This window comes from Larus michahellis, chromosome Z (genome assembly GCF_964199755.1).
Source record: "Larus michahellis chromosome Z, bLarMic1.1, whole genome shotgun sequence".
Lineage (NCBI taxonomy): Eukaryota > Metazoa > Chordata > Aves > Charadriiformes > Laridae > Larus > Larus michahellis.
The window spans coordinates 10,067,939-10,095,342 of record NC_133930.1 but is presented as its reverse complement, the minus strand read 5'-3'; the positions used below and the strand labels follow the sequence as shown (position 1 = coordinate 10,095,342).

Sequence of the window (27,404 nt, the reverse complement as noted above, 5' to 3'; positions counted from 1 at the left end):
TGGCTCGCCTTTGTTTTCATCTTAGCTGGCCTTTCCTTTTCGTGTTGGGCAGGGTTGTGAAGCGATGTCACTTGTCAGAGGCTGGGGAGCCCCCGGCTGGAGCGAGGGTGGCCCCTGGGGGTGGCGGTGGCTGGCGAGGAGGTGGCTCTGGGCGTAGGCAGTTGAGCATTGGATGTGTTGCTGGCTGGAGCTGCCCCAGCCTCTGTGTTTGAAGCTGGTGAGAATGGGGAGGCAAGGCTTGAGGAAAAGGAAGAGGAGAAAGGGAAGAGTTTTTCTCCTCCTCCCGCTGCTGCTGCTGCTGCTGCGTTGGGTCCCTGGCTGTGGTGCCATGCGTGTGTCCCTGTAGCAGGGGTCTTGTTGCGTTTTCTCTGCCTCCTTGCCTGAGGTGGCTGGAGAGCAAAGATGATGATGTCCCCCGTAAGGGAAGGGTTGGGACGTTTGGGGTGGCGTGAGCCGCGGTGCCGCTGGATGGAGGAGGGACGTGCAAGAGTCCGTGTGGAGGTGGAGCTGAGGCAGGTGATGTAGTTGTAGAGCTGTAGGGGGAGGAGGAGGTGGAGGGTGCCGCCGCTGAGGTTTTTGGGTCCCTTGCAAGGGCAAGGGCAAGGACAAGGACGGTGTTCTGCTTGTGCGAGAGACTGTGTCAGGCGTTTTGTCAAGGCTTTTGGAGGGAGGGGGACACGGTGTGCGTGTGTTGGTGTGGCGGGAAGGCGGTGGTGGTCTGGGAGTTATGGTCTTGTTAGTTAACGTTGTGTCGGTGGGTGCCGTGCTTGGGGTGCTGGCTGGTGCGTGGTGATGTGGCGCCCCTGGGGGCCGTGACTGCAGGAGGTGGGCTGGTGTTGGAGGTGCGTGGCTGTCCCTTGTCCGTGTTGCCCTCGAAGAGTTGGTGGTGCAAGGCGTTTTGGAGCAGCGCAGGGCGAGCGTTGTCTTGAAAGCTGCCTGAGGTGGGAAGAGTAGCGGAAGTCAGGCGGATGCAAGCGATAGAGTGGTTGAGTGGTTTGGGTTGGGCGGGAGCTTTCAAGGTCGTCTGGTGCAACCCCCCGGCCCCGCGCAGGGCCTTTTTGAAGGGGATCCAGTTGCCCAGAGCGCCCTCCGACGTGCCCTTGACTGTTTGCCGGGGCGGGGCGTGTAGGACGTTTGTGGGCAAGCTGTGCCAGCGTTTGAGCCCCCTCACGGTAAAAGATGGCTTCCTTGTGTCTAGTCTGGGTCTCTTCTGTCTGTGTTTAAAGCCGTTTACCCCCTCTCCTGTCGCTAGAGGCCCTGCTAAAAAGTCGTGTCCCCATGTTTCTTCCAAGCGCCCTTGAAGCGTTGAAAGGGTGGGAGAAGGTCTCGCCGGAGCCTTCCCTTCTCCCGTCTGGGGAACGCCAGCTCTCTCATCCTGCCCTCCCAGGAGAGGTGTTCCATCCCTGTGACGGTGTTTGTAGCCCTGGTCTGGACCCGCTCCGAGAGGTCCGTGCTGTCCTTGTAGTGAGGACTGGGGATCTGATGGTGAGTTGATGTGAAGCGGGGTGGAAGGTGGACAGTGTTGAGGAGGGGGAGGGCCGCCGAGCCGATGGTGATGACGATGGCTAAAGCCTGGCGCGGAGGTTTTGGCAGGAGGTTGAGGGCAGCGGCTCCTTGGGGAGGCGGCAAAGAGAAGAGTGGGCGCGGGATGTGCGGAGCCCTGTTTGGAGCAGGGGTTGAGCGGAGTAGGTGTTGAGTGGAGGTGGCTTCCCGCCACGCCAAAGGCTGGTTGCTGTGCTTGTGAGAGGCGAGGCACTGTCACGGTTTTTGCAACAGGTCTTTATTGTCTGTGGAATAAATAGGTGAATAAATAGATAAAAGGCATTGTGAAAATAAATAGAGGGAGTTGTATAAATAGGGGAGGGGGTCAGTGGAGGCTGAGGGCGCAGGGCCGTTGTTGCAGCGGCTCTTGGCACGGGTGAGGGGAGGCGGGAGGCCCGCGGTGGGGCCGCGTCGGTGTTGGAGAAGTGGTGGTGGGGGCGCGTGGGTGCGCGCGGGTTGGTCGGGGCGGTTGGTCTAATTGCACATGGTGCGGGTGAGGTTGTGGAGGCGCTGGAAAGAGGCGCGAAGTTCGAGGCGGACGTGGTCCCAGGCGCAGGCGCTGTGGTTGTGGGTGTGGAGGAAGTTGTGGATGCGCCTGAAGTATTTGTTGATGGTGAGCGTGCGGTTGCGGGGCCCTTGTCCTTGGGAGAGCGTGCCGTTGGGTGTGAGGCATTGCTGGAGCTGCTGGCTGTGTCGGTGGAGGTTGTTGAGGAGGCGATGGCGTGCCTGGTCATCCCAGTGTTGGGGGGTGCTCTGTGCGCTGAGGGTGGCGAAGAGGTTGTCGAGGATGTGTCGGGCGGTGGCGGCGGCTTGCTGTGGGTGGCTGTTGTGGAGGAGGGTGTCGGGGAAGGGGAAGGGCGCCTGTTGGTGTTGGCAGGGCTGTGGCGGTCTGGGAGCCATGTCCCGGAGGATGTTGAGGCTGTCCCAGGGGAAGGTGGAGTGGCAGGGAGGCAGGTGGCGGCAGGCGAGGGTGGTGGCGAGAGCCGTCAGGAGGAGCAGGAGCGTCGGGGCGCCGTGGCGCAGGCGGGTGTGGTGGGTTGCGGGCGCAGGCATGGTGTGTGGTGGTGGGCAGGAGGCTGGTGAGGCTTGGTGGTGGTGCGGGTGGGCGCTGTGCTTGGGGTGCTGCCGGGTGTGGGGCTTTATGGGGTGCCGTGGCTTCGGCTTCCTCGCTTTCTGGTCGCAGCGAGTTTCCGGCTGTCGTTTTCATTTTTGCCTGGTGGCTGTGGTGGTCTTGGGGAAGTGCGTTGTTGGGGTGTCCCCGCGCGTGGGGAGGGGGGTGGCGGTGCTTTGCTGGTGGTGTGTTGTGGGGAGGTTGGCTGTAGTGGTTGAGGGGGGGATGCGAAAGCGGTGGGGCAGAGCCCTTGCGGGCAGCAGCTGTGGCGGGAGGTGTGTTAGGGTTTCCCTGTTGCCTGCAGGGCGAGCTGTGGTGCCTCTTTTCTGCAGCTGAAGTTTCCCCTGGTGCGCGAGCGTCTTTTCCGTCTAATGCCCTGGTGTTGGTTGTGGTGTGTTTTCCTTTCGCTTGTGGCTCGCCTTTGTTTTCATCTTAGCTGGCCTTTCCTTTTCGTGTTGGGCAGGGTTGTGAAGCGATGTCACTTGTCAGAGGCTGGGGAGCCCCCGGCTGGAGCGAGGGTGGCCCCTGGGGGTGGCGGTGGCTGGCGAGGAGGTGGCTCTGGGCGTAGGCAGTTGAGCATTGGATGTGTTGCTGGCTGGAGCTGCCCCAGCCTCTGTGTTTGAAGCTGGTGAGAATGGGGAGGCAAGGCTTGAGGAAAAGGAAGAGGAGAAAGGGAAGAGTTTTTCTCCTCCTCCCGCTGCTGCTGCTGCTGCTGCTGCGTTGGGTCCCTGGCTGTGGTGCCATGCGTGTGTCCCTGTAGCAGGGGTCTTGTTGCGTTTTCTCTGCCTCCTTGCCTGAGGTGGCTGGAGAGCAAAGATGATGATGTCCCCCGTAAGGGAAGGGTTGGGACGTTTGGGGTGGCGTGAGCCGCGGTGCCGCTGGATGGAGGAGGGACGTGCAAGAGTCCGTGTGGAGGTGGAGCTGAGGCAGGTGATGTAGTTGTAGAGCTGTAGGGGGAGGAGGAGGTGGAGGGTGCCGCCGCTGAGGTTTTTGGGTCCCTGGCAAGGGCAAGGACAAGGACGGTGTTCTGCTTGTGCGAGAGACTGTGTCAGGCGTTTTGTCAAGGCTTTTGGAGGGAGGGGGACACGGTGTGCGTGTGTTGGTGTGGCGGGAAGGCGGTGGTGGTCTGGGAGTTATGGTCTTGTTAGTTAACGTTGTGTCGGTGGGTGCCGTGCTTGGGGTGCTGGCTGGTGCGTGGTGATGTGGCGCCCCTGGGGGCCGTGACTGCAGGAGGTGGGCTGGTGTTGGAGGTGCGTGGCTGTCCCTTGTCCGTGTTGCCCTCGAAGAGTTGGTGGTGCAAGGCGTTTTGGAGCAGCGCAGGGCGAGCGTTGTCTTGAAAGCTGCCTGAGGTGGGAAGAGTAGCGGAAGTCAGGCGGATGCAAGCGATAGAGTGGTTGAGTGGTTTGGGTTGGGCGGGAGCTTTCAAGGTCGTCTGGTGCAACCCCCCGGCCCCGCGCAGGGCCTTTTTGAAGGGGATACAGTTGCCCAGAGCGCCCTCCGACGTGCCCTTGACTGTTTGCCGGGGCGGGGCGTGTAGGACGTTTGTGGGCAAGCTGTGCCAGCGTTTGAGCCCCCTCACGGTAAAAGATGGCTTCCTTGTGTCTAGTCTGGGTCTCTTCTGTCTGTGTTTAAAGCCGTTTACCCCCTCTCCTGTCGCTAGAGGCCCTGCTAAAAAGTCGTGTCCCCATGTTTCTTCCAAGCGCCCTTGAAGCGTTGAAAGGGTGGGAGAAGGTCTCGCCGGAGCCTTCCCTTCTCCCGTCTGGGGAACGCCAGCTCTCTCATCCTGCCCTCCCAGGAGAGGTGTTCCATCCCTGTGACGGTGTTTGTAGCCCTGGTCTGGACCCGCTCCGAGAGGTCCGTGCTGTCCTTGTAGTGAGGACTGGGGATCTGATGGTGAGTTGATGTGAAGCGGGGTGGAAGGTGGACAGTGTTGAGGAGGGGGAGGGCCGCCGAGCCGATGGTGATGACGATAGCTAAAGCCTGGCGCGGAGGTTTTGGCAGGAGGTTGAGGGCAGCGGCTCCTTGGGGAGGCGGCAAAGAGAAGAGTGGGCGCGGGATGTGCGGAGCCCTGTTTGGAGCAGGGGTTGAGCGGAGTAGGTGTTGAGTGGAGGTGGCTTCCCGCCACGCCAAAGGCTGGTTGCTGTGCTTGTGAGAGGCGAGGCACTGTCACGGTTTTTGCAACAGGTCTTTATTGTCTGTGGAATAAATAGGTGAATAAATAGATAAAAGGCATTGTGAAAATAAATAGAGGGAGTTGTATAAATAGGGGAGGGGGTCAGTGGAGGCTGAGGGCGCAGGGCCGTTGTTGCAGCGGCTCTTGGCACGGGTGAGGGGAGGCGGGAGGCCCGCGGTGGGGCCGCGTCGGTGTTGGAGAAGTGGTGGTGGGGGCGCGTGGGTGCGCGCGGGTTGGTCGGGGCGGTTGGTCTAATTGCACATGGTGCGGGTGAGGTTGTGGAGGCGCTGGAAAGAGGCGCGAAGTTCGAGGCGGACGTGGTCCCAGGCGCAGGCGCTGTGGTTGTGGGTGTGGAGGAAGTTGTGGATGCGCCTGAAGTATTTGTTGATGGTGAGCGTGCGGTTGCGGGGCCCTTGTCCTTGGGAGAGCGTGCCGTTGGGTGTGAGGCATTGCTGGAGCTGCTGGCTGTGTCGGTGGAGGTTGTTGAGGAGGCGATGGCGTGCCTGGTCGTCCCAGTGTTGGGGGGTGCTCTGTGCGCTGAGGGTGGCGAAGAGGTTGTCGAGGATGTGTCGGGCGGTGGCGGCGGCTTGCTGTGGGTGGCTGTTGTGGAGGAGGGTGTCGGGGAAGGGGAAGGGCGCCTGTTGGTGTTGGCAGGGCTGTGGCGGTCTGGGAGCCATATCCCGGAGGATGTTGAGGCTGTCCCAGGGGAAGGTGGAGTGGCAGGGAGGCAGGTGGCGGCAGGCGAGGGTGGTGGCGAGAGCCGTCAGGAGGAGCAGGAGCGTCGGGGCGCCGTGGCGCAGGCGGGTGTGGTGGGTTGCGGGCGCAGGCATGGTGTGTGGTGGTGGGCAGGAGGCTGGTGAGGCTTGGTGGTGGTGCGGGTGGGCGCTGTGCTTGGGGTGCTGCCGGGTGTGGGGCTTTATGGGGTGCCGCGGCTTCGGCTTCCTCGCTTTCTGGTCGCAGCGAGTTTCCGGCTGTCGTTTTCATTTTTGCCTGGTGGCTGTGGTGGTCTTGGGGAAGTGCGTTGTTGGGGTGTCCTCGCGCGTGGGGAGGGGGGTGGCGGTGCTTTGCTGGTGGTGTGTTGTGGGGAGGTTGGCTGTAGTGGTTGAGGGGGGGATGCGAAAGCGGTGGGGCAGAGCCCTTGCGGGCAGCAGCTGTGGCGGGAGGTGTGTTAGGGTTTCCCTGTTGCCTGCAGGGCGAGCTGTGGTGCCTCTTTTCTGCAGCTGAAGTTTCCCCTGGTGCGCGAGCGTCTTTTCCGTCTAATGCCCTGGTGTTGGTTGTGGTGTGTTTTCCTTTCGCTTGTGGCTCGCCTTTGTTTTCATCTTAGCTGGCCTTTCCTTTTCGTGTTGGGCAGGGTTGTGAAGCGATGTCACTTGTCAGAGGCTGGGGAGCCCCCGGCTGGAGCGAGGGTGGCCCCTGGGGGTGGCGGTGGCTGGCGAGGAGGTGGCTCTGGGCGTAGGCAGTTGAGCATTGGATGTGTTGCTGGCTGGAGCTGCCCCAGCCTCTGTGTTTGAAGCTGGTGAGAATGGGGAGGCAAGGCTTGAGGAAAAGGAAGAGGAGAAAGGGAAGAGTTTTTCTCCTCCTCCCGCTGCTGCTGCTGCTGCTGCGTTGGGTCCCTGGCTGTGGTGCCATGCGTGTGTCCCTGTAGCAGGGGTCTTGTTGCGTTTTCTCTGCCTCCTTGCCTGAGGTGGCTGGAGAGCAAAGATGATGATGTCCCCCATAAGGGAAGGGTTGGGACGTTTGGGGTGGCGTGAGCCGCGGTGCCGCTGGATGGAGGAGGGACGTGCAAGAGTCCGTGTGGAGGTGGAGCTGAGGCAGGTGATGTAGTTGTAGAGCTGTAGGGGGAGGAGGAGGTGGAGGGTGCCGCCGCTGAGGTTTTTGGGTCCCTGGCAAGGGCAAGGACAAGGACGGTGTTCTGCTTGTGCGAGAGACTGTGTCAGGCGTTTTGTCAAGGCTTTTGGAGGGAGGGGGACACGGTGTGCGTGTGTTGGTGTGGCGGGAAGGCGGTGGTGGTCTGGGAGTTATGGTCTTGTTAGTTAACGTTGTGTCGGTGGGTGCCGTGCTTGGGGTGCTGGCTGGTGCGTGGTGATGTGGCGCCCCTGGGGGCCGTGACTGCAGGAGGTGGGCTGGTGTTGGAGGTGCGTGGCTGTCCCTTGTCCGTGTTGCCCTCGAAGAGTTGGTGGTGCAAGGCGTTTTGGAGCAGCGCAGGGCGAGCGTTGTCTTGAAAGCTGCCTGAGGTGGGAAGAGTAGCGGAAGTCAGGCGGATGCAAGCGATAGAGTGGTTGAGTGGTTTGGGTTGGGCGGGAGCTTTCAAGGTCGTCTGGTGCAACCCCCCGGCCCCGCGCAGGGCCTTTTTGAAGGGGATCCTGTTGCCCAGAGCGCCCTCCGACGTGCCCTTGACTGTTTGCCGGGGCGGGGCGTGTAGGACGTTTGTGGGCAAGCTGTGCCAGCGTTTGAGCCCCCTCACGGTAAAAGATGGCTTCCTTGTGTCTAGTCTGGGTCTCTTCTGTCTGTGTTTAAAGCCGTTTACCCCCTCTCCTGTCGCTAGAGGCCCTGCTAAAAAGTCGTGTCCCCATGTTTCTTCCAAGCGCCCTTGAAGCGTTGAAAGGGTGGGAGAAGGTCTCGCCGGAGCCTTCCCTTCTCCCGTCTGGGGAACGCCAGCTCTCTCATCCTGCCCTCCCAGGAGAGGTGTTCCATCCCTGTGACGGTGTTTGTAGCCCTGGTCTGGACCCGCTCCGAGAGGTCCGTGCTGTCCTTGTAGTGAGGACTGGGGATCTGATGGTGAGTTGATGTGAAGCGGGGTGGAAGGTGGACAGTGTTGAGGAGGGGGAGGGCCGCCGAGCCGATGGTGATGACGATGGCTAAAGCCTGGCGCGGAGGTTTTGGCAGGAGGTTGAGGGCAGCGGCTCCTTGGGGAGGCGGCAAAGAGAAGAGTGGGCGCGGGATGTGCGGAGCCCTGTTTGGAGCAGGGGTTGAGCGGAGTAGGTGTTGAGTGGAGGTGGCTTCCCGCCACGCCAAAGGCTGGTTGCTGTGCTTGTGAGAGGCGAGGCACTGTCACGGTTTTTGCAACAGGTCTTTATTGTCTGTGGAATAAATAGGTGAATAAATAGATAAAAGGCATTGTGAAAATAAATAGAGGGAGTTGTATAAATAGGGGAGGGGGTCAGTGGAGGCTGAGGGCGCAGGGCCGTTGTTGCAGCGGCTCTTGGCACGGGTGAGGGGAGGCGGGAGGCCCGCGGTGGGGCCGCGTCGGTGTTGGAGAAGTGGTGGTGGGGGCGCGTGGGTGCGCGCGGGTTGGTCGGGGCGGTTGGTCTAATTGCACATGGTGCGGGTGAGGTTGTGGAGGCGCTGGAAAGAGGCGCGAAGTTCGAGGCGGACGTGGTCCCAGGCGCAGGCGCTGTGGTTGTGGGTGTGGAGGAAGTTGTGGATGCGCCTGAAGTATTTGTTGATGGTGAGCGTGCGGTTGCGGGGCCCTTGTCCTTGGGAGAGCGTGCCGTTGGGTGTGAGGCATTGCTGGAGCTGCTGGCTGTGTCGGTGGAGGTTGTTGAGGAGGCGATGGCGTGCTTGGTCGTCCCAGTGTTGGGGGGTGCTCTGTGCGCTGAGGGTGGCGAAGAGGTTGTCGAGGATGTGTCGGGCGGTGGCGGCGGCTTGCTGTGGGTGGCTGTTGTGGAGGAGGGTGTCGGGGAAGGGGAAGGGCGCCTGTTGGTGTTGGCAGGGCTGTGGCGGTCTGGGAGCCATATCCCGGAGGATGTTGAGGCTGTCCCAGGGGAAGGTGGAGTGGCAGGGAGGCAGGTGGCGGCAGGCGAGGGTGGTGGCGAGAGCCGTCAGGAGGAGCAGGAGCGTCGGGGCGCCGTGGCGCAGGCGGGTGTGGTGGGTTGCGGGCGCAGGCATGGTGTGTGGTGGTGGGCAGGAGGCTGGTGAGGCTTGGTGGTGGTGCGGGTGGGCGCTGTGCTTGGGGTGCTGCCGGGTGTGGGGCTTTATGGGGTGCCGCGGCTTCGGCTTCCTCGCTTTCTGGTCGCAGCGAGTTTCCGGCTGTCGTTTTCATTTTTGCCTGGTGGCTGTGGTGGTCTTGGGGAAGTGCGTTGTTGGGGTGTCCCCGCGCGTGGGGAGGGGGGTGGCGGTGCTTTGCTGGTGGTGTGTTGTGGGGAGGTTGGCTGTAGTGGTTGAGGGGGGGATGCGAAAGCGGTGGGGCAGAGCCCTTGCGGGCAGCAGCTGTGGCGGGAGGTGTGTTAGGGTTTCCCTGTTGCCTGCAGGGCGAGCTGTGGTGCCTCTTTTCTGCAGCTGAAGTTTCCCCTGGTGCGCGAGCGTCTTTTCCGTCTAATGCCCTGGTGTTGGTTGTGGTGTGTTTTCCTTTCGCTTGTGGCTCGCCTTTGTTTTCATCTTAGCTGGCCTTTCCTTTTCGTGTTGGGCAGGGTTGTGAAGCGATGTCACTTGTCAGAGGCTGGGGAGCCCCCGGCTGGAGCGAGGGTGGCCCCTGGGGGTGGCGGTGGCTGGCGAGGAGGTGGCTCTGGGCGTAGGCAGTTGAGCATTGGATGTGTTGCTGGCTGGAGCTGCCCCAGCCTCTGTGTTTGAAGCTGGTGAGAATGGGGAGGCAAGGCTTGAGGAAAAGGAAGAGGAGAAAGGGAAGAGTTTTTCTCCTCCTCCCGCTGCTGCTGCTGCTGCTGCGTTGGGTCCCTGGCTGTGGTGCCATGCGTGTGTCCCTGTAGCAGGGGTCTTGTTGCGTTTTCTCTGCCTCCTTGCCTGAGGTGGCTGGAGAGCAAAGATGATGATGTCCCCCGTAAGGGAAGGGTTGGGACGTTTGGGGTGGCGTGAGCCGCGGTGCCGCTGGATGGAGGAGGGACGTGCAAGAGTCCGTGTGGAGGTGGAGCTGAGGCAGGTGATGTAGTTGTAGAGCTGTAGGGGGAGGAGGAGGTGGAGGGTGCCGCCGCTGAGGTTTTTGGGTCCCTTGCAAGGGCAAGGGCAAGGACAAGGACGGTGTTCTGCTTGTGCGAGAGACTGTGTCAGGCGTTTTGTCAAGGCTTTTGGAGGGAGGGGGACACGGTGTGCGTGTGTTGGTGTGGCGGGAAGGCGGTGGTGGTCTGGGAGTTATGGTCTTGTTAGTTAACGTTGTGTCGGTGGGTGCCGTGCTTGGGGTGCTGGCTGGTGCGTGGTGATGTGGCGCCCCTGGGGGCCGTGACTGCAGGAGGTGGGCTGGTGTTGGAGGTGCGTGGCTGTCCCTTGTCCGTGTTGCCCTCGAAGAGTTGGTGGTGCAAGGCGTTTTGGAGCAGCGCAGGGCGAGCGTTGTCTTGAAAGCTGCCTGAGGTGGGAAGAGTAGCGGAAGTCAGGCGGATGCAAGCGATAGAGTGGTTGAGTGGTTTGGGTTGGGCGGGAGCTTTCAAGGTCGTCTGGTGCAACCCCCCGGCCCCGCGCAGGGCCTTTTTGAAGGGGATCCAGTTGCCCAGAGCGCCCTCCGACGTGCCCTTGACTGTTTGCCGGGACGGGGCGTGTAGGACGTTTGTGGGCAAGCTGTGCCAGCGTTTGAGCCCCCTCACGGTAAAAGATGGCTTCCTTGTGTCTAGTCTGGGTCTCTTCTGTCTGTGTTTAAAGCCGTTTACCCCCTCTCCTGTCGCTAGAGGCCCTGCTAAAAAGTCGTGTCCCCATGTTTCTTCCAAGCGCCCTTGAAGCGTTGAAAGGGTGGGAGAAGGTCTCGCCGGAGCCTTCCCTTCTCCCGTCTGGGGAACGCCAGCTCTCTCATCCTGCCCTCCCAGGAGAGGTGTTCCATCCCTGTGACGGTGTTTGTAGCCCTGGTCTGGACCCGCTCCGAGAGGTCCGTGCTGTCCTTGTAGTGAGGACTGGGGATCTGATGGTGAGTTGATGTGAAGCGGGGTGGAAGGTGGACAGTGTTGAGGAGGGGGAGGGCCGCCGAGCCGGTGGTGATGACGATGGCTAAAGCCTGGCGCGGAGGTTTTGGCAGGAGGTTGAGGGCAGCGGCTCCTTGGGGAGGCGGCAAAGAGAAGAGTGGGCGCGGGATGTGCGGAGCCCTGTTTGGAGCAGGGGTTGAGCGGAGTAGGTGTTGAGTGGAGGTGGCTTCCCGCCACGCCAAAGGCTGGTTGCTGTGCTTGTGAGAGGCGAGGCACTGTCACGGTTTTTGCAACAGGTCTTTATTGTCTGTGGAATAAATAGGTGAATAAATAGATAAAAGGCATTGTGAAAATAAATAGAGGGAGTTGTATAAATAGGGGAGGGGGTCAGTGGAGGCTGAGGGCGCAGGGCCGTTGTTGCAGCGGCTCTTGGCACGGGTGAGGGGAGGCGGGAGGCCCGCGGTGGGGCCGCGTCGGTGTTGGAGAAGTGGTGGTGGGGGCGCGTGGGTGCGCGCGGGTTGGTCGGGGCGGTTGGTCTAATTGCACATGGTGCGGGTGAGGTTGTGGAGGCGCTGGAAAGAGGCGCGAAGTTCGAGGCGGACGTGGTCCCAGGCGCAGGCGCTGTGGTTGTGGGTGTGGAGGAAGTTGTGGATGCGCCTGAAGTATTTGTTGATGGTGAGCGTGCGGTTGCGGGGCCCTTGTCCTTGGGAGAGCGTGCCGTTGGGTGTGAGGCATTGCTGGAGCTGCTGGCTGTGTCGGTGGAGGTTGTTGAGGAGGCGATGGCGTGCCTGGTCGTCCCAGTGTTGGGGGGTGCTCTGTGCGCTGAGGGTGGCGAAGAGGTTGTCGAGGATGTGTCGGGCGGTGGCGGCGGCTTGCTGTGGGTGGCTGTTGTGGAGGAGGGTGTCGGGGAAGGGGAAGGGCGCCTGTTGGTGTTGGCAGGGCTGTGGCGGTCTGGGAGCCATGTCCCGGAGGATGTTGAGGCTGTCCCAGGGGAAGGTGGAGTGGCAGGGAGGCAGGTGGCGGCAGGCGAGGGTGGTGGCGAGAGCCGTCAGGAGGAGCAGGAGCGTCGGGGCGCCGTGGCGCAGGCGGGTGTGGTGGGTTGCGGGCGCAGGCATGGTGTGTGGTGGTGGGCAGGAGGCTGGTGAGGCTTGGTGGTGGTGCGGGTGGGCGCTGTGCTTGGGGTGCTGCCGGGTGTGGGGCTTTATGGGGTGCCGCGGCTTCGGCTTCCTCGCTTTCTGGTCGCAGCGAGTTTCCGGCTGTCGTTTTCATTTTTGCCTGGTGGCTGTGGTGGTCTTGGGGAAGTGCGTTGTTGGGGTGTCCCCGCGCGTGGGGAGGGGGGTGGCGGTGCTTTGCTGGTGGTGTGTTGTGGGGAGGTTGGCTGTAGTGGTTGAGGGGGGGATGCGAAAGCGGTGGGGCAGAGCCCTTGCGGGCAGCAGCTGTGGCGGGAGGTGTGTTAGGGTTTCCCTGTTGCCTGCAGGGCGAGCTGTGGTGCCTCTTTTCTGCAGCTGAAGTTTCCCCTGGTGCGCGAGCGTCTTTTCCGTCTAATGCCTTGGTGTTGGTTGTGGTGTGTTTTCCTTTCGCTTGTGGCTCGCCTTTGTTTTCATCTTAGCTGGCCTTTCCTTTTCGTGTTGGGCAGGGTTGTGAAGCGATGTCACTTGTCAGAGGCTGGGGAGCCCCCGGCTGGAGCGAGGGTGGCCCCTGGGGGTGGCGGTGGCTGGCGAGGAGGTGGCTCTGGGCGTAGGCAGTTGAGCATTGGATGTGTTGCTGGCTGGAGCTGCCCTAGCCTCTGTGTTTGAAGCTGGTGAGAATGGGGAGGCAAGGCTTGAGGAAAAGGAAGAGGAGAAAGGGAAGAGTTTTTCTCCTCCTCCCGCTGCTGCTGCTGCTGCTGCGTTGGGTCCCTGGCTGTGGTGCCATGCGTGTGTCCCTGTAGCAGGGGTCTTGTTGCGTTTTCTCTGCCTCCTTGCCTGAGGTGGCTGGAGAGCAAAGATGATGATGTCCCCCGTAAGGGAAGGGTTGGGACGTTTGGGGTGGCGTGAGCCGCGGTGCCGCTGGATGGAGGAGGGACGTGCAAGAGTCCGTGTGGAGGTGGAGCTGAGGCAGGTGATGTAGTTGTAGAGCTGTAGGGGGAGGAGGAGGTGGAGGGTGCCGCCGCTGAGGTTTTTGGGTCCCTTGCAAGGGCAAGGGCAAGGACAAGGACGGTGTTCTGCTTGTGCGAGAGACTGTGTCAGGCGTTTTGTCAAGGCTTTTGGAGGGAGGGGGACACGGTGTGCGTGTGTTGGTGTGGCGGGAAGGCGGTGGTGGTCTGGGAGTTATGGTCTTGTTAGTTAACGTTGCGTCGGTGGGTGCCGTGCTTGGGGTGCTGGCTGGTGCGTGGTGATGTGGCGCCCCTGGGGGCCGTGACTGCAGGAGGTGGGCTGGTGTTGGAGGTGCGTGGCTGTCCCTTGTCCGTGTTGCCCTCGAAGAGTTGGTGGTGCAAGGCGTTTTGGAGCAGCGCAGGGCGAGCGTTGTCTTGAAAGCTGCCTGAGGTGGGAAGAGTAGCGGAAGTCAGGCGGATGCAAGCGATAGAGTGGTTGAGTGGTTTGGGTTGGGCGGGAGCTTTCAAGGTCGTCTGGTGCAACCCCCCGGCCCCGCGCAGGGCCTTTTTGAAGGGGATCCTGTTGCCCAGAGCGCCCTCCGACGTGCCCTTGACTGTTTGCCGGGGCGGGGCGTGTAGGACGTTTGTGGGCAAGCTGTGCCAGCGTTTGAGCCCCCTCACGGTAAAAGATGGCTTCCTTGTGTCTAGTCTGGGTCTCTTCTGTCTGTGTTTAAAGCCGTTTACCCCCTCTCCTGTCGCTAGAGGCCCTGCTAAAAAGTCGTGTCCCCATGTTTCTTCCAAGCGCCCTTGAAGCGTTGAAAGGGTGGGAGAAGGTCTCGCCGGAGCCTTCCCTTCTCCCGTCTGGGGAACGCCAGCTCTCTCATCCTGCCCTCCCAGGAGAGGTGTTCCATCCCTGTGACGGTGTTTGTAGCCCTGGTCTGGACCCGCTCCGAGAGGTCCGTGCTGTCCTTGTAGTGAGGACTGGGGATCTGATGGTGAGTTGATGTGAAGCGGGGTGGAAGGTGGACAGTGTTGAGGAGGGGGAGGGCCGCCGAGCCGGTGGTGATGACGATGGCTAAAGCCTGGCGCGGAGGTTTTGGCAGGAGGTTGAGGGCAGCGGCTCCTTGGGGAGGCGGCAAAGAGAAGAGTGGGCGCGGGATGTGCGGAGCCCTGTTTGGAGCAGGGGTTGAGCGGAGTAGGTGTTGAGTGGAGGTGGCTTCCCGCCACGCCAAAGGCTGGTTGCTGTGCTTGTGAGAGGCGAGGCACTGTCACGGTTTTTGCAACAGGTCTTTATTGTCTGTGGAATAAATAGGTGAATAAATAGATAAAAGGCATTGTGAAAATAAATAGAGGGAGTTGTATAAATAGGGGAGGGGGTCAGTGGAGGCTGAGGGCGCAGGGCCGTTGTTGCAGCGGCTCTTGGCACGGGTGAGGGGAGGCGGGAGGCCCGCGGTGGGGCCGCGTCGGTGTTGGAGAAGTGGTGGTGGGGGCGCGTGGGTGCGCGCGGGTTGGTCGGGGCGGTTGGTCTAATTGCACATGGTGCGGGTGAGGTTGTGGAGGCGCTGGAAAGAGGCGCGAAGTTCGAGGCGGACGTGGTCCCAGGCGCAGGCGCTGTGGTTGTGGGTGTGGAGGAAGTTGTGGATGCGCCTGAAGTATTTGTTGATGGTGAGCGTGCGGTTGCGGGGCCCTTGTCCTTGGGAGAGCGTGCCGTTGGGTGTGAGGCATTGCTGGAGCTGCTGGCTGTGTCGGTGGAGGTTGTTGAGGAGGCGATGGCGTGCCTGGTCGTCCCAGTGTTGGGGGGTGCTCTGTGCGCTGAGGGTGGCGAAGAGGTTGTCGAGGATGTGTCGGGCGGTGGCGGCGGCTTGCTGTGGGTGGCTGTTGTGGAGGAGGGTGTCGGGGAAGGGGAAGGGCGCCTGTTGGTGTTGGCAGGGCTGTGGCGGTCTGGGAGCCATGTCCCGGAGGATGTTGAGGCTGTCCCAGGGGAAGGTGGAGTGGCAGGGAGGCAGGTGGCGGCAGGCGAGGGTGGTGGCGAGAGCCGTCAGGAGGAGCAGGAGCGTCGGGGCGCCGTGGCGCAGGCGGGTGTGGTGGGTTGCGGGCGCAGGCATGGTGTGTGGTGGTGGGCAGGAGGCTGGTGAGGCTTGGTGGTGGTGCGGGTGGGCGCTGTGCTTGGGGTGCTGCCGGGTGTGGGGCTTTATGGGGTGCCGCGGCTTCGGCTTCCTCGCTTTCTGGTCGCAGCGAGTTTCCGGCTGTCGTTTTCATTTTTGCCTGGTGGCTGTGGTGGTCTTGGGGAAGTGCGTTGTTGGGGTGTCCCCGCGCGTGGGGAGGGGGGTGGCGGTGCTTTGCTGGTGGTGTGTTGTGGGGAGGTTGGCTGTAGTGGTTGAGGGGGGGATGCGAAAGCGGTGGGGCAGAGCCCTTGCGGGCAGCAGCTGTGGCGGGAGGTGTGTTAGGGTTTCCCTGTTGCCTGCAGGGCGAGCTGTGGTGCCTCTTTTCTGCAGCTGAAGTTTCCCCTGGTGCGCGAGCGTCTTTTCCGTCTAATGCCTTGGTGTTGGTTGTGGTGTGTTTTCCTTTCGCTTGTGGCTCGCCTTTGTTTTCATCTTAGCTGGCCTTTCCTTTTCGTGTTGGGCAGGGTTGTGAAGCGATGTCACTTGTCAGAGGCTGGGGAGCCCCCGGCTGGAGCGAGGGTGGCCCCTGGGGGTGGCGGTGGCTGGCGAGGAGGTGGCTCTGGGCGTAGGCAGTTGAGCATTGGATGTGTTGCTGGCTGGAGCTGCCCCAGCCTCTGTGTTTGAAGCTGGTGAGAATGGGGAGGCAAGGCTTGAGGAAAAGGAAGAGGAGAAAGGGAAGAGTTTTTCTCCTCCTCCCGCTGCTGCTGCTGCTGCTGCTGCGTTGGGTCCCTGGCTGTGGTGCCATGCGTGTGTCCCTGTAGCAGGGGTCTTGTTGCGTTTTCTCTGCCTCCTTGCCTGAGGTGGCTGGAGAGCAAAGATGATGATGTCCCCCGTAAGGGAAGGGTTGGGACGTTTGGGGTGGCGTGAGCCGCGGTGCCGCTGGATGGAGGAGGGACGTGCAAGAGTCCGTGTGGAGGTGGAGCTGAGGCAGGTGATGTAGTTGTAGAGCTGTAGGGGGAGGAGGAGGTGGAGGGTGCCGCCGCTGAGGTTTTTGGGTCCCTTGCAAGGGCAAGGGCAAGGACAAGGACGGTGTTCTGCTTGTGCGAGAGACTGTGTCAGGCGTTTTGTCAAGGCTTTTGGAGGGAGGGGGACACGGTGTGCGTGTGTTGGTGTGGCGGGAAGGCGGTGGTGGTCTGGGAGTTATGGTCTTGTTAGTTAACGTTGCGTCGGTGGGTGCCGTGCTTGGGGTGCTGGCTGGTGCGTGGTGATGTGGCGCCCCTGGGGGCCGTGACTGCAGGAGGTGGGCTGGTGTTGGAGGTGCGTGGCTGTCCCTTGTCCGTGTTGCCCTCGAAGAGTTGGTGGTGCAAGGCGTTTTGGAGCAGCGCAGGGCGAGCGTTGTCTTGAAAGCTGCCTGAGGTGGGAAGAGTAGCGGAAGTCAGGCGGATGCAAGCGATAGAGTGGTTGAGTGGTTTGGGTTGGGCGGGAGCTTTCAAGGTCGTCTGGTGCAACCCCCCGGCCCCGCGCAGGGCCTTTTTGAAGGGGATCCAGTTGCCCAGAGCGCCCTCCGACGTGCCCTTGACTGTTTGCCGGGGCGGGGCGTGTAGGACGTTTGTGGGCAAGCTGTGCCAGCGTTTGAGCCCCCTCACGGTAAAAGATGGCTTCCTTGTGTCTAGTCTGGGTCTCTTCTGTCTGTGTTTAAAGCCGTTTACCCCCTCTCCTGTCGCTAGAGGCCCTGCTAAAAAGTCGTGTCCCCATGTTTCTTCCAAGCGCCCTTGAAGCGTTGAAAGGGTGGGAGAAGGTCTCGCCGGAGCCTTCCCTTCTCCCGTCTGGGGAACGCCAGCTCTCTCATCCTGCCCTCCCAGGAGAGGTGTTCCATCCCTGTGACGGTGTTTGTAGCCCTGGTCTGGACCCGCTCCGAGAGGTCCGTGCTGTCCTTGTAGTGAGGACTGGGGATCTGATGGTGAGTTGATGTGAAGCGGGGTGGAAGGTGGACAGTGTTGAGGAGGGGGAGGGCCGCCGAGCCGATGGTGATGACGATGGCTAAAGCCTGGCGCGGAGGTTTTGGCAGGAGGTTGAGGGCAGCGGCTCCTTGGGGAGGCGGCAAAGAGAAGAGTGGGCGCGGGATGTGCGGAGCCCTGTTTGGAGCAGGGGTTGAGCGGAGTAGGTGTTGAGTGGAGGTGGCTTCCCGCCACGCCAAAGGCTGGTTGCTGTGCTTGTGAGAGGCGAGGCACTGTCACGGTTTTTGCAACAGGTCTTTATTGTCTGTGGAATAAATAGGTGAATAAATAGATAAAAGGCATTGTGAAAATAAATAGAGGGAGTTGTATAAATAGGGGAGGGGGTCAGTGGAGGCTGAGGGCGCAGGGCCGTTGTTGCAGCGGCTCTTGGCACGGGTGAGGGGAGGCGGGAGGCCCGCGGTGGGGCCGCGTCGGTGTTGGAGAAGTGGTGGTGGGGGCGCGTGGGTGCGCGCGGGTTGGTCGGGGCGGTTGGTCTAATTGCACATGGTGCGGGTGAGGTTGTGGAGGCGCTGGAAAGAGGCGCGAAGTTCGAGGCGGACGTGGTCCCAGGCGCAGGCGCTGTGGTTGTGGGTGTGGAGGAAGTTGTGGATGCGCCTGAAGTATTTGTTGATGGTGAGCGTGCGGTTGCGGGGCCCTTGTCCTTGGGAGAGCGTGCCGTTGGGTGTGAGGCATTGCTGGAGCTGCTGGCTGTGTCGGTGGAGGTTGTTGAGGAGGCGATGGCGTGCCTGGTCGTCCCAGTGTTGGGGGGTGCTCTGTGCGCTGAGGGTGGCGAAGAGGTTGTCGAGGATGTGTCGGGCGGTGGCGGCGGCTTGCTGTGGGTGGCTGTTGTGGAGGAGGGTGTCGGGGAAGGGGAAGGGCGCCTGTTGGTGTTGGCAGGGCTGTGGCGGTCTGGGAGCCATGTCCCGGAGGATGTTGAGGCTGTCCCAGGGGAAGGTGGAGTGGCAGGGAGGCAGGTGGCGGCAGGCGAGGGTGGTGGCGAGAGCCGTCAGGAGGAGCAGGAGCGTCGGGGCGCCGTGGCGCAGGCGGGTGTGGTGGGTTGCGGGCGCAGGCATGGTGTGTGGTGGTGGGCAGGAGGCTGGTGAGGCTTGGTGGTGGTGCGGGTGGGCGCTGTGCTTGGGGTGCTGCCGGGTGTGGGGCTTTATGGGGTGCCGCGGCTTCGGCTTCCTCGCTTTCTGGTCGCAGCGAGTTTCCGGCTGTCGTTTTCATTTTTGCCTGGTGGCTGTGGTGGTCTTGGGGAAGTGCGTTGTTGGGGTGTCCCCGCGCGTGGGGAGGGGGGTGGCGGTGCTTTGCTGGTGGTGTGTTGTGGGGAGGTTGGCTGTAGTGGTTGAGGGGGGGATGCGAAAGCGGTGGGGCAGAGCCCTTGCGGGCAGCAGCTGTGGCGGGAGGTGTGTTAGGGTTTCCCTGTTGCCTGCAGGGCGAGCTGTGGTGCCTCTTTTCTGCAGCTGAAGTTTCCCCTGGTGCGCGAGCGTCTTTTCCGTCTAATGCCTTGGTGTTGGTTGTGGTGTGTTTTCCTTTCGCTTGTGGCTCGCCTTTGTTTTCATCTTAGCTGGCCTTTCCTTTTCGTGTTGGGCAGGGTTGTGAAGCGATGTCACTTGTCAGAGGCTGGGGAGCCCCCGGCTGGAGCGAGGGTGGCCCCTGGGGGTGGCGGTGGCTGGCGAGGAGGTGGCTCTGGGCGTAGGCAGTTGAGCATTGGATGTGTTGCTGGCTGGAGCTGCCCCAGCCTCTGTGTTTGAAGCTGGTGAGAATGGGGAGGCAAGGCTTGAGGAAAAGGAAGAGGAGAAAGGGAAGAGTTTTTCTCCTCCTCCCGCTGCTGCTGCTGCTGCTGCTGCGTTGGGTCCCTGGCTGTGGTGCCATGCGTGTGTCCCTGTAGCAGGGGTCTTGTTGCGTTTTCTCTGCCTCCTTGCCTGAGGTGGCTGGAGAGCAAAGATGATGATGTCCCCCGTAAGGGAAGGGTTGGGACGTTTGGGGTGGCGTGAGCCGCGGTGCCGCTGGATGGAGGAGGGACGTGCAAGAGTCCGTGTGGAGGTGGAGCTGAGGCAGGTGATGTAGTTGTAGAGCTGTAGGGGGAGGAGGAGGTGGAGGGTGCCGCCGCTGAGGTTTTTGGGTCCCTTGCAAGGGCAAGGGCAAGGACAAGGACGGTGTTCTGCTTGTGCGAGAGACTGTGTCAGGCGTTTTGTCAAGGCTTTTGGAGGGAGGGGGACACGGTGTGCGTGTGTTGGTGTGGCGGGAAGGCGGTGGTGGTCTGGGAGTTATGGTCTTGTTAGTTAACGTTGTGTCGGTGGGTGCCGTGCTTGGGGTGCTGGCTGGTGCGTGGTGATGTGGCGCCCCTGGGGGCCGTGACTGCAGGAGGTGGGCTGGTGTTGGAGGTGCGTGGCTGTCCCTTGTCCGTGTTGCCCTCGAAGAGTTGGTGGTGCAAGGCGTTTTGGAGCAGCGCAGGGCGAGCGTTGTCTTGAAAGCTGCCTGAGGTGGGAAGAGTAGCGGAAGTCAGGCGGATGCAAGCGATAGAGTGGTTGAGTGGTTTGGGTTGGGCGGGAGCTTTCAAGGTCGTCTGGTGCAACCCCCCGGCCCCGCGCAGGGCCTTTTTGAAGGGGATCCAGTTGCCCAGAGCGCCCTCCGACGTGCCCTTGACTGTTTGCCGGGGCGGGGCGTGTAGGACGTTTGTGGGCAAGCTGTGCCAGCGTTTGAGCCCCCTCACGGTAAAAGATGGCTTCCTTGTGTCTAGTCTGGGTCTCTTCTGTCTGTGTTTAAAGCCGTTTACCCCCTCTCCTGTCGCTAGAGGCCCTGCTAAAAAGTCGTGTCCCCATGTTTCTTCCAAGCGCCCTTGAAGCGTTGAAAGGGTGGGAGAAGGTCTCGCCGGAGCCTTCCCTTCTCCCGTCTGGGGAACGCCAGCTCTCTCATCCTGCCCTCCCAGGAGAGGTGTTCCATCCCTGTGACGGTGTTTGTAGCCCTGGTCTGGACCCGCTCCGAGAGGTCCGTGCTGTCCTTGTAGTGAGGACTGGGGATCTGATGGTGAGTTGATGTGAAGCGGGGTGGAAGGTGGACAGTGTTGAGGAGGGGGAGGGCCGCCGAGCCGATGGTGATGACGATGGCTAAAGCCTGGCGCGGAGGTTTTGGCAGGAGGTTGAGGGCAGCGGCTCCTTGGGGAGGCGGCAAAGAGAAGAGTGGGCGCGGGATGTGCGGAGCCCTGTTTGGAGCAGGGGTTGAGCGGAGTAGGTGTTGAGTGGAGGTGGCTTCCCGCCACGCCAAAGGCTGGTTGCTGTGCTTGTGAGAGGCGAGGCACTGTCACGGTTTTTGCAACAGGTCTTTATTGTCTGTGGAATAAATAGGTGAATAAATAGATAAAAGGCATTGTGAAAATAAATAGAGGGAGTTGTATAAATAGGGGAGGGGGTCAGTGGAGGCTGAGGGCGCAGGGCCGTTGTTGCAGCGGCTCTTGGCACGGGTGAGGGGAGGCGGGAGGCCCGCGGTGGGGCCGCGTCGGTGTTGGAGAAGTGGTGGTGGGGGCGCGTGGGTGCGCGCGGGTTGGTCGGGGCGGTTGGTCTAATTGCACATGGTGCGGGTGAGGTTGTGGAGGCGCTGGAAAGAGGCGCGAAGTTCGAGGCGGACGTGGTCCCAGGCGCAGGCGCTGTGGTTGTGGGTGTGGAGGAAGTTGTGGATGCGCCTGAAGTATTTGTTGATGGTGAGCGTGCGGTTGCGGGGCCCTTGTCCTTGGGAGAGCGTGCCGTTGGGTGTGAGGCATTGCTGGAGCTGCTGGCTGTGTCGGTGGAGGTTGTTGAGGAGGCGATGGCGTGCCTGGTCGTCCCAGTGTTGGGGGGTGCTCTGTGCGCTGAGGGTGGCGAAGAGGTTGTCGAGGATGTGTCGGGCGGTGGCGGCGGCTTGCTGTGGGTGGCTGTTGTGGAGGAGGGTGTCGGGGAAGGGGAAGGGCGCCTGTTGGTGTTGGCAGGGCTGTGGCGGTCTGGGAGCCATGTCCCGGAGGATGTTGAGGCTGTCCCAGGGGAAGGTGGAGTGGCAGGGAGGCAGGTGGCGGCAGGCGAGGGTGGTGGCGAGAGCCGTCAGGAGGAGCAGGAGCGTCGGGGCGCCGTGGCGCAGGCGGGTGTGGTGGGTTGCGGGCGCAGGCATGGTGTGTGGTGGTGGGCAGGAGGCTGGTGAGGCTTGGTGGTGGTGCGGGTGGGCGCTGTGCTTGGGGTGCTGCCGGGTGTGGGGCTTTATGGGGTGCCGCGGCTTCGGCTTCCTCGCTTTCTGGTCGCAGCGAGTTTCCGGCTGTCGTTTTCATTTTTGCCTGGTGGCTGTGGTGGTCTTGGGGAAGTGCGTTGTTGGGGTGTCCCCGCGCGTGGGGAGGGGGGTGGCGGTGCTTTGCTGGTGGTGTGTTGTGGGGAGGTTGGCTGTAGTGGTTGAGGGGGGGATGCGAAAGCGGTGGGGCAGAGCCCTTGCGGGCAGCAGCTGTGGCGGGAGGTGTGTTAGGGTTTCCCTGTTGCCTGCAGGGCGAGCTGTGGTGCCTCTTTTCTGCAGCTGAAGTTTCCCCTGGTGCGCGAGCGTCTTTTCCGTCTAATGCCTTGGTGTTGGTTGTGGTGTGTTTTCCTTTCGCTTGTGGCTCGCCTTTGTTTTCATCTTAGCTGGCCTTTCCTTTTCGTGTTGGGCAGGGTTGTGAAGCGATGTCACTTGTCAGAGGCTGGGGAGCCCCCGGCTGGAGCGAGGGTGGCCCCTGGGGGTGGCGGTGGCTGGCGAGGAGGTGGCTCTGGGCGTAGGCAGTTGAGCATTGGATGTGTTGCTGGCTGGAGCTGCCCCAGCCTCTGTGTTTGAAGCTGGTGAGAATGGGGAGGCAAGGCTTGAGGAAAAGGAAGAGGAGAAAGGGAAGAGTTTTTCTCCTCCTCCCGCTGCTGCTGCTGCTGCTGCTGCGTTGGGTCCCTGGCTGTGGTGCCATGCGTGTGTCCCTGTAGCAGGGGTCTTGTTGCGTTTTCTCTGCCTCCTTGCCTGAGGTGGCTGGAGAGCAAAGATGATGATGTCCCCCGTAAGGGAAGGGTTGGGACGTTTGGGGTGGCGTGAGCCGCGGTGCCGCTGGATGGAGGAGGGACGTGCAAGAGTCCGTGTGGAGGTGGAGCTGAGGCAGGTGATGTAGTTGTAGAGCTGTAGGGGGAGGAGGAGGTGGAGGGTGCCGCCGCTGAGGTTTTTGGGTCCCTTGCAAGGGCAAGGACAAGGACGGTGTTCTGCTTGTGCGAGAGACTGTGTCAGGCGTTTTGTCAAGGCTTTTGGAGGGAGGGGGACACGGTGTGCGTGTGTTGGTGTGGCGGGAAGGCGGTGGTGGTCTGGGAGTTATGGTCTTGTTAGTTAACGTTGTGTCGGTGGGTGCCGTGCTTGGGGTGCTGGCTGGTGCGTGGTGATGTGGCGCCCCTGGGGGCCGTGACTGCAGGAGGTGGGCTGGTGTTGGAGGTGCGTGGCTGTCCCTTGTCCGTGTTGCCCTCGAAGAGTTGGTGGTGCAAGGCGTTTTGGAGCAGCGCAGGGCGAGCGTTGTCTTGAAAGCTGCCTGAGGTGGGAAGAGTAGCGGAAGTCAGGCGGATGCAAGCGATAGAGTGGTTGAGTGGTTTGGGTTGGGCGGGAGCTTTCAAGGTCGTCTGGTGCAACCCCCCGGCCCCGAGCAGGGCCTTTTTGAAGGGGATCCTGTTGCCCAGAGCGCCCTCCGACGTGCCCTTGACTGTTTGCCGGGGCGGGGCGTGTAGGACGTTTGTGGGCAAGCTGTGCCAGCGTTTGAGCCCCCTCACGGTAAAAGATGGCTTCCTTGTGTCTAGTCTGGGTCTCTTCTGTCTGTGTTTAAAGCCGTTTACCCCCTCTCCTGTCGCTAGAGGCCCTGCTAAAAAGTCGTGTCCCCATGTTTCTTCCAAGCGCCCTTGAAGCGTTGAAAGGGTGGGAGAAGGTCTCGCCGGAGCCTTCCCTTCTCCCGTCTGGGGAACGCCAGCTCTCTCATCCTGCCCTCCCAGGAGAGGTGTTCCATCCCTGTGACGGTGTTTGTAGCCCTGGTCTGGACCCGCTCCGAGAGGTCCGTGCTGTCCTTGTAGTGAGGACTGGGGATCTGATGGTGAGTTGATGTGAAGCGGGGTGGAAGGTGGACAGTGTTGAGGAGGGGGAGGGCCGCCGAGCCGATGGTGATGACGATGGCTAAAGCCTGGCGCGGAGGTTTTGGCAGGAGGTTGAGGGCAGCGGCTCCTTGGGGAGGCGGCAAAGAGAAGAGTGGGCGCGGGATGTGCGGAGCCCTGTTTGGAGCAGGGGTTGAGCGGAGTAGGTGTTGAGTGGAGGTGGCTTCCCGCCACGCCAAAGGCTGGTTGCTGTGCTTGTGAGAGGCGAGGCACTGTCACGGTTTTTGCAACAGGTCTTTATTGTCTGTGGAATAAATAGGTGAATAAATAGATAAAAGGCATTGTGAAAATAAATAGAGGGAGTTGTATAAATAGGGGAGGGGGTCAGTGGAGGCTGAGGGCGCAGGGCCGTTGTTGCAGCGGCTCTTGGCACGGGTGAGGGGAGGCGGGAGGCCCGCGGTGGGGCCGCGTCGGTGTTGGAGAAGTGGTGGTGGGGGCGCGTGGGTGCGCGCGGGTTGGTCGGGGCGGTTGGTCTAATTGCACATGGTGCGGGTGAGGTTGTGGAGGCGCTGGAAAGAGGCGCGAAGTTCGAGGCGGACGTGGTCCCAGGCGCAGGCGCTGTGGTTGTGGGTGTGGAGGAAGTTGTGGATGCGCCTGAAGTATTTGTTGATGGTGAGCGTGCGGTTGCGGGGCCCTTGTCCTTGGGAGAGCGTGCCGTTGGGTGTGAGGCATTGCTGGAGCTGCTGGCTGTGTCGGTGGAGGTTGTTGAGGAGGCGATGGCGTGCCTGGTCGTCCCAGTGTTGGGGGGTGCTCTGTGCGCTGAGGGTGGCGAAGAGGTTGTCGAGGATGTGTCGGGCGGTGGCGGCGGCTTGCTGTGGGTGGCTGTTGTGGAGGAGGGTGTCGGGGAAGGGGAAGGGCGCCTGTTGGTGTTGGCAGGGCTGTGGCGGTCTGGGAGCCATGTCCCGGAGGATGTTGAGGCTGTCCCAGGGGAAGGTGGAGTGGCAGGGAGGCAGGTGGCGGCAGGCGAGGGTGGTGGCGAGAGCCGTCAGGAGGAGCAGGAGCGTCGGGGCGCCGTGGCGCAGGCGGGTGTGGTGGGTTGCGGGCGCAGGCATGGTGTGTGGTGGTGGGCAGGAGGCTGGTGAGGCTTGGTGGTGGTGCGGGTGGGCGCTGTGCTTGGGGTGCTGCCGGGTGTGGGGCTTTATGGGGTGCCGCGGCTTCGGCTTCCTCGCTTTCTGGTCGCAGCGAGTTTCCGGCTGTCGTTTTCATTTTTGCCTGGTGGCTGTGGTGGTCTTGGGGAAGTGCGTTGTTGGGGTGTCCCCGCGCGTGGGGAGGGGGGTGGCGGTGCTTTGCTGGTGGTGTGTTGTGGGGAGGTTGGCTGTAGTGGTTGAGGGGGGGATGCGAAAGCGGTGGGGCAGAGCCCTTGCGGGCAGCAGCTGTGGCGGGAGGTGTGTTAGGGTTTCCCTGTTGCCTGCAGGGCGAGCTGTGGTGCCTCTTTTCTGCAGCTGAAGTTTCCCCTGGTGCGCGAGCGTCTTTTCCGTCTAATGCCCTGGTGTTGGTTGTGGTGTGTTTTCCTTTCGCTTGTGGCTCGCCTTTGTTTTCATCTTAGCTGGCCTTTCCTTTTCGTGTTGGGCAGGGTTGTGAAGCGATGTCACTTGTCAGAGGCTGGGGAGCCCCCGGCTGGAGCGAGGGTGGCCCCTGGGGGTGGCGGTGGCTGGCGAGGAGGTGGCTCTGGGCGTAGGCAGTTGAGCATTGGATGTGTTGCTGGCTGGAGCTGCCCCAGCCTCTGTGTTTGAAGCTGGTGAGAATGGGGAGGCAAGGCTTGAGGAAAAGGAAGAGGAGAAAGGGAAGAGTTTTTCTCCTCCTCCCGCTGCTGCTGCTGCTGCGTTGGGTCCCTGGCTGTGGTGCCATGCGTGTGTCCCTGTAGCAGGGGTCTTGTTGCGTTTTCTCTGCCTCCTTGCCTGAGGTGGCTGGAGAGCAAAGATGATGATGTCCCCCGTAAGGGAAGGGTTGGGACGTTTGGGGTGGCGTGAGCCGCGGTGCCGCTGGATGGAGGAGGGACGTGCAAGAGTCCGTGTGGAGGTGGAGCTGAGGCAGGTGATGTAGTTGTAGAGCTGTAGGGGGAGGAGGAGGTGGAGGGTGCCGCCGCTGAGGTTTTTGGGTCCCTTGCAAGGGCAAGGGCAAGGACAAGGACGGTGTTCTGCTTGTGCGAGAGACTGTGTCAGGCGTTTTGTCAAGGCTTTTGGAGGGAGGGGGACACGGTGTGCGTGTGTTGGTGTGGCGGGAAGGCGGTGGTGGTCTGGGAGTTATGGTCTTGTTAGTTAACGTTGTGTCGGTGGGTGCCGTGCTTGGGGTGCTGGCTGGTGCGTGGTGATGTGGCGCCCCTGGGGGCCGTGACTGCAGGAGGTGGGCTGGTGTTGGAGGTGCGTGGCTGTCCCTTGTCCGTGTTGCCCTCGAAGAGTTGGTGGTGCAAGGCGTTTTGGAGCAGCGCAGGGCGAGCGTTGTCTTGAAAGCTGCCTGAGGTGGGAAGAGTAGCGGAAGTCAGGCGGATGCAAGCGATAGAGTGGTTGAGTGGTTTGGGTTGGGCGGGAGCTTTCAAGGTCGTCTGGTGCAACCCCCCGGCCCCGCGCAGGGCCTTTTTGAAGGGGATCCAGTTGCCCAGAGCGCCCTCCGACGTGCCCTTGACTGTTTGCCGGGGCGGGGCGTGTAGGACGTTTGTGGGCAAGCTGTGCCAGCGTTTGAGCCCCCTCACGGTAAAAGATGGCTTCCTTGTGTCTAGTCTGGGTCTCTTCTGTCTGTGTTTAAAGCCGTTTACCCCCTCTCCTGTCGCTAGAGGCCCTGCTAAAAAGTCGTGTCCCCATGTTTCTTCCAAGCGCCCTTGAAGCGTTGAAAGGGTGGGAGAAGGTCTCGCCGGAGCCTTCCCTTCTCCCGTCTGGGGAACGCCAGCTCTCTCATCCTGCCCTCCCAGGAGAGGTGTTCCATCCCTGTGACGGTGTTTGTAGCCCTGGTCTGGACCCGCTCTGAGAGGTCCGTGCTGTCCTTGTAGTGAGGACTGGGGATCTGATGGTGAGTTGATGTGAAGCGGGGTGGAAGGTGGACAGTGTTGAGGAGGGGGAGGGCCGCCGAGCCGATGGTGATGACGATGGCTAAAGCCTGGCGCGGAGGTTTTGGCAGGAGGTTGAGGGCAGCGGCTCCTTGGGGAGGCGGCAAAGAGAAGAGTGGGCGCGGGATGTGCGGAGCCCTGTTTGGAGCAGGGGTTGAGCGGAGTAGGTGTTGAGTGGAGGTGGCTTCCCGCCACGCCAAAGGCTGGTTGCTGTGCTTGTGAGAGGCGAGGCACTGTCACGGTTTTTGCAACAGGTCTTTATTGTCTGTGGAATAAATAGGTGAATAAATAGATAAAAGGCATTGTGAAAATAAATAGAGGGAGTTGTATAAATAGGGGAGGGGGTCAGTGGAGGCTGAGGGCGCAGGGCCGTTGTTGCAGCGGCTCTTGGCACGGGTGAGGGGAGGCGGGAGGCCCGCGGTGGGGCCGCGTCGGTGTTGGAGAAGTGGTGGTGGGGGCGCGTGGGTGCGCGCGGGTTGGTCGGGGCGGTTGGTCTAATTGCACATGGTGCGGGTGAGGTTGTGGAGGCGCTGGAAAGAGGCGCGAAGTTCGAGGCGGACGTGGTCCCAGGCGCAGGCGCTGTGGTTGTGGGTGTGGAGGAAGTTGTGGATGCGCCTGAAGTATTTGTTGATGGTGAGCGTGCGGTTGCGGGGCCCTTGTCCTTGGGAGAGCGTGCCGTTGGGTGTGAGGCATTGCTGGAGCTGCTGGCTGTGTCGGTGGAGGTTGTTGAGGAGGCGATGGCGTGCCTGGTCGTCCCAGTGTTGGGGGGTGCTCTGTGCGCTGAGGGTGGCGAAGAGGTTGTCGAGGATGTGTCGGGCGGTGGCGGCGGCTTGCTGTGGGTGGCTGTTGTGGAGGAGGGTGTCGGGGAAGGGGAAGGGCGCCTGTTGGTGTTGGCAGGGCTGTGGCGGTCTGGGAGCCATGTCCCGGAGGATGTTGAGGCTGTCCCAGGGGAAGGTGGAGTGGCAGGGAGGCAGGTGGCGGCAGGCGAGGGTGGTGGCGAGAGCCGTCAGGAGGAGCAGGAGCGTCGGGGCGCCGTGGCGCAGGCGGGTGTGGTGGGTTGCGGGCGCAGGCATGGTGTGTGGTGGTGGGCAGGAGGCTGGTGAGGCTTGGTGGTGGTGCGGGTGGGCGCTGTGCTTGGGGTGCTGCCGGGTGTGGGGCTTTATGGGGTGCCGCGGCTTCGGCTTCCTCGCTTTCTGGTCGCAGCGAGTTTCCGGCTGTCGTTTTCATTTTTGCCTGGTGGCTGTGGTGGTCTTGGGGAAGTGCGTTGTTGGGGTGTCCCCGCGCGTGGGGAGGGGGGTGGCGGTGCTTTGCTGGTGGTGTGTTGTGGGGAGGTTGGCTGTAGTGGTTGAGGGGGGGATGCGAAAGCGGTGGGGCAGAGC

The 27,404-nt window shown here is 62.0% G+C and overlaps 7 protein-coding genes across 32 annotated transcripts in view; 1 reads left to right on the top strand and 6 right to left on the bottom strand.

The window, feature by feature from the left end:
- The window catches only part of UBAP2 (ubiquitin associated protein 2), a 193,660-nt gene that overhangs the window by 117,367 nt on the left and 48,889 nt on the right, over nucleotides 1-27,404 (top strand). The gene's annotated exons all lie outside the window — the stretch shown is intronic.
- On the bottom strand, nucleotides 11,200-11,778 carry LOC141736508 (interferon-like). The gene has a single exon (XM_074570795.1). The coding sequence runs from the start codon at nucleotides 11,776-11,778 to the stop codon at nucleotides 11,200-11,202; it is 579 nt and encodes a 192-aa protein (XP_074426896.1).
- On the bottom strand, nucleotides 14,264-14,842 carry LOC141736509 (interferon-like). The gene has a single exon (XM_074570796.1). The coding sequence runs from the start codon at nucleotides 14,840-14,842 to the stop codon at nucleotides 14,264-14,266; it is 579 nt and encodes a 192-aa protein (XP_074426897.1).
- On the bottom strand, nucleotides 17,331-17,909 carry LOC141736511 (interferon-like). Its single transcript, XM_074570797.1, has one exon. It carries the CDS (start codon nucleotides 17,907-17,909, stop codon nucleotides 17,331-17,333), a length of 579 nt encoding a protein of 192 aa, XP_074426898.1.
- Nucleotides 20,398-20,976, bottom strand: LOC141736513 (interferon-like). Its single transcript, XM_074570799.1, has one exon. The coding sequence runs from the start codon at nucleotides 20,974-20,976 to the stop codon at nucleotides 20,398-20,400; it is 579 nt and encodes a 192-aa protein (XP_074426900.1).
- On the bottom strand, nucleotides 23,459-24,037 carry LOC141736512 (interferon-like). Its single transcript, XM_074570798.1, has one exon. The coding sequence runs from the start codon at nucleotides 24,035-24,037 to the stop codon at nucleotides 23,459-23,461; it is 579 nt and encodes a 192-aa protein (XP_074426899.1).
- On the bottom strand, nucleotides 26,520-27,098 carry LOC141736507 (interferon-like). The gene has a single exon (XM_074570794.1). The coding sequence runs from the start codon at nucleotides 27,096-27,098 to the stop codon at nucleotides 26,520-26,522; it is 579 nt and encodes a 192-aa protein (XP_074426895.1).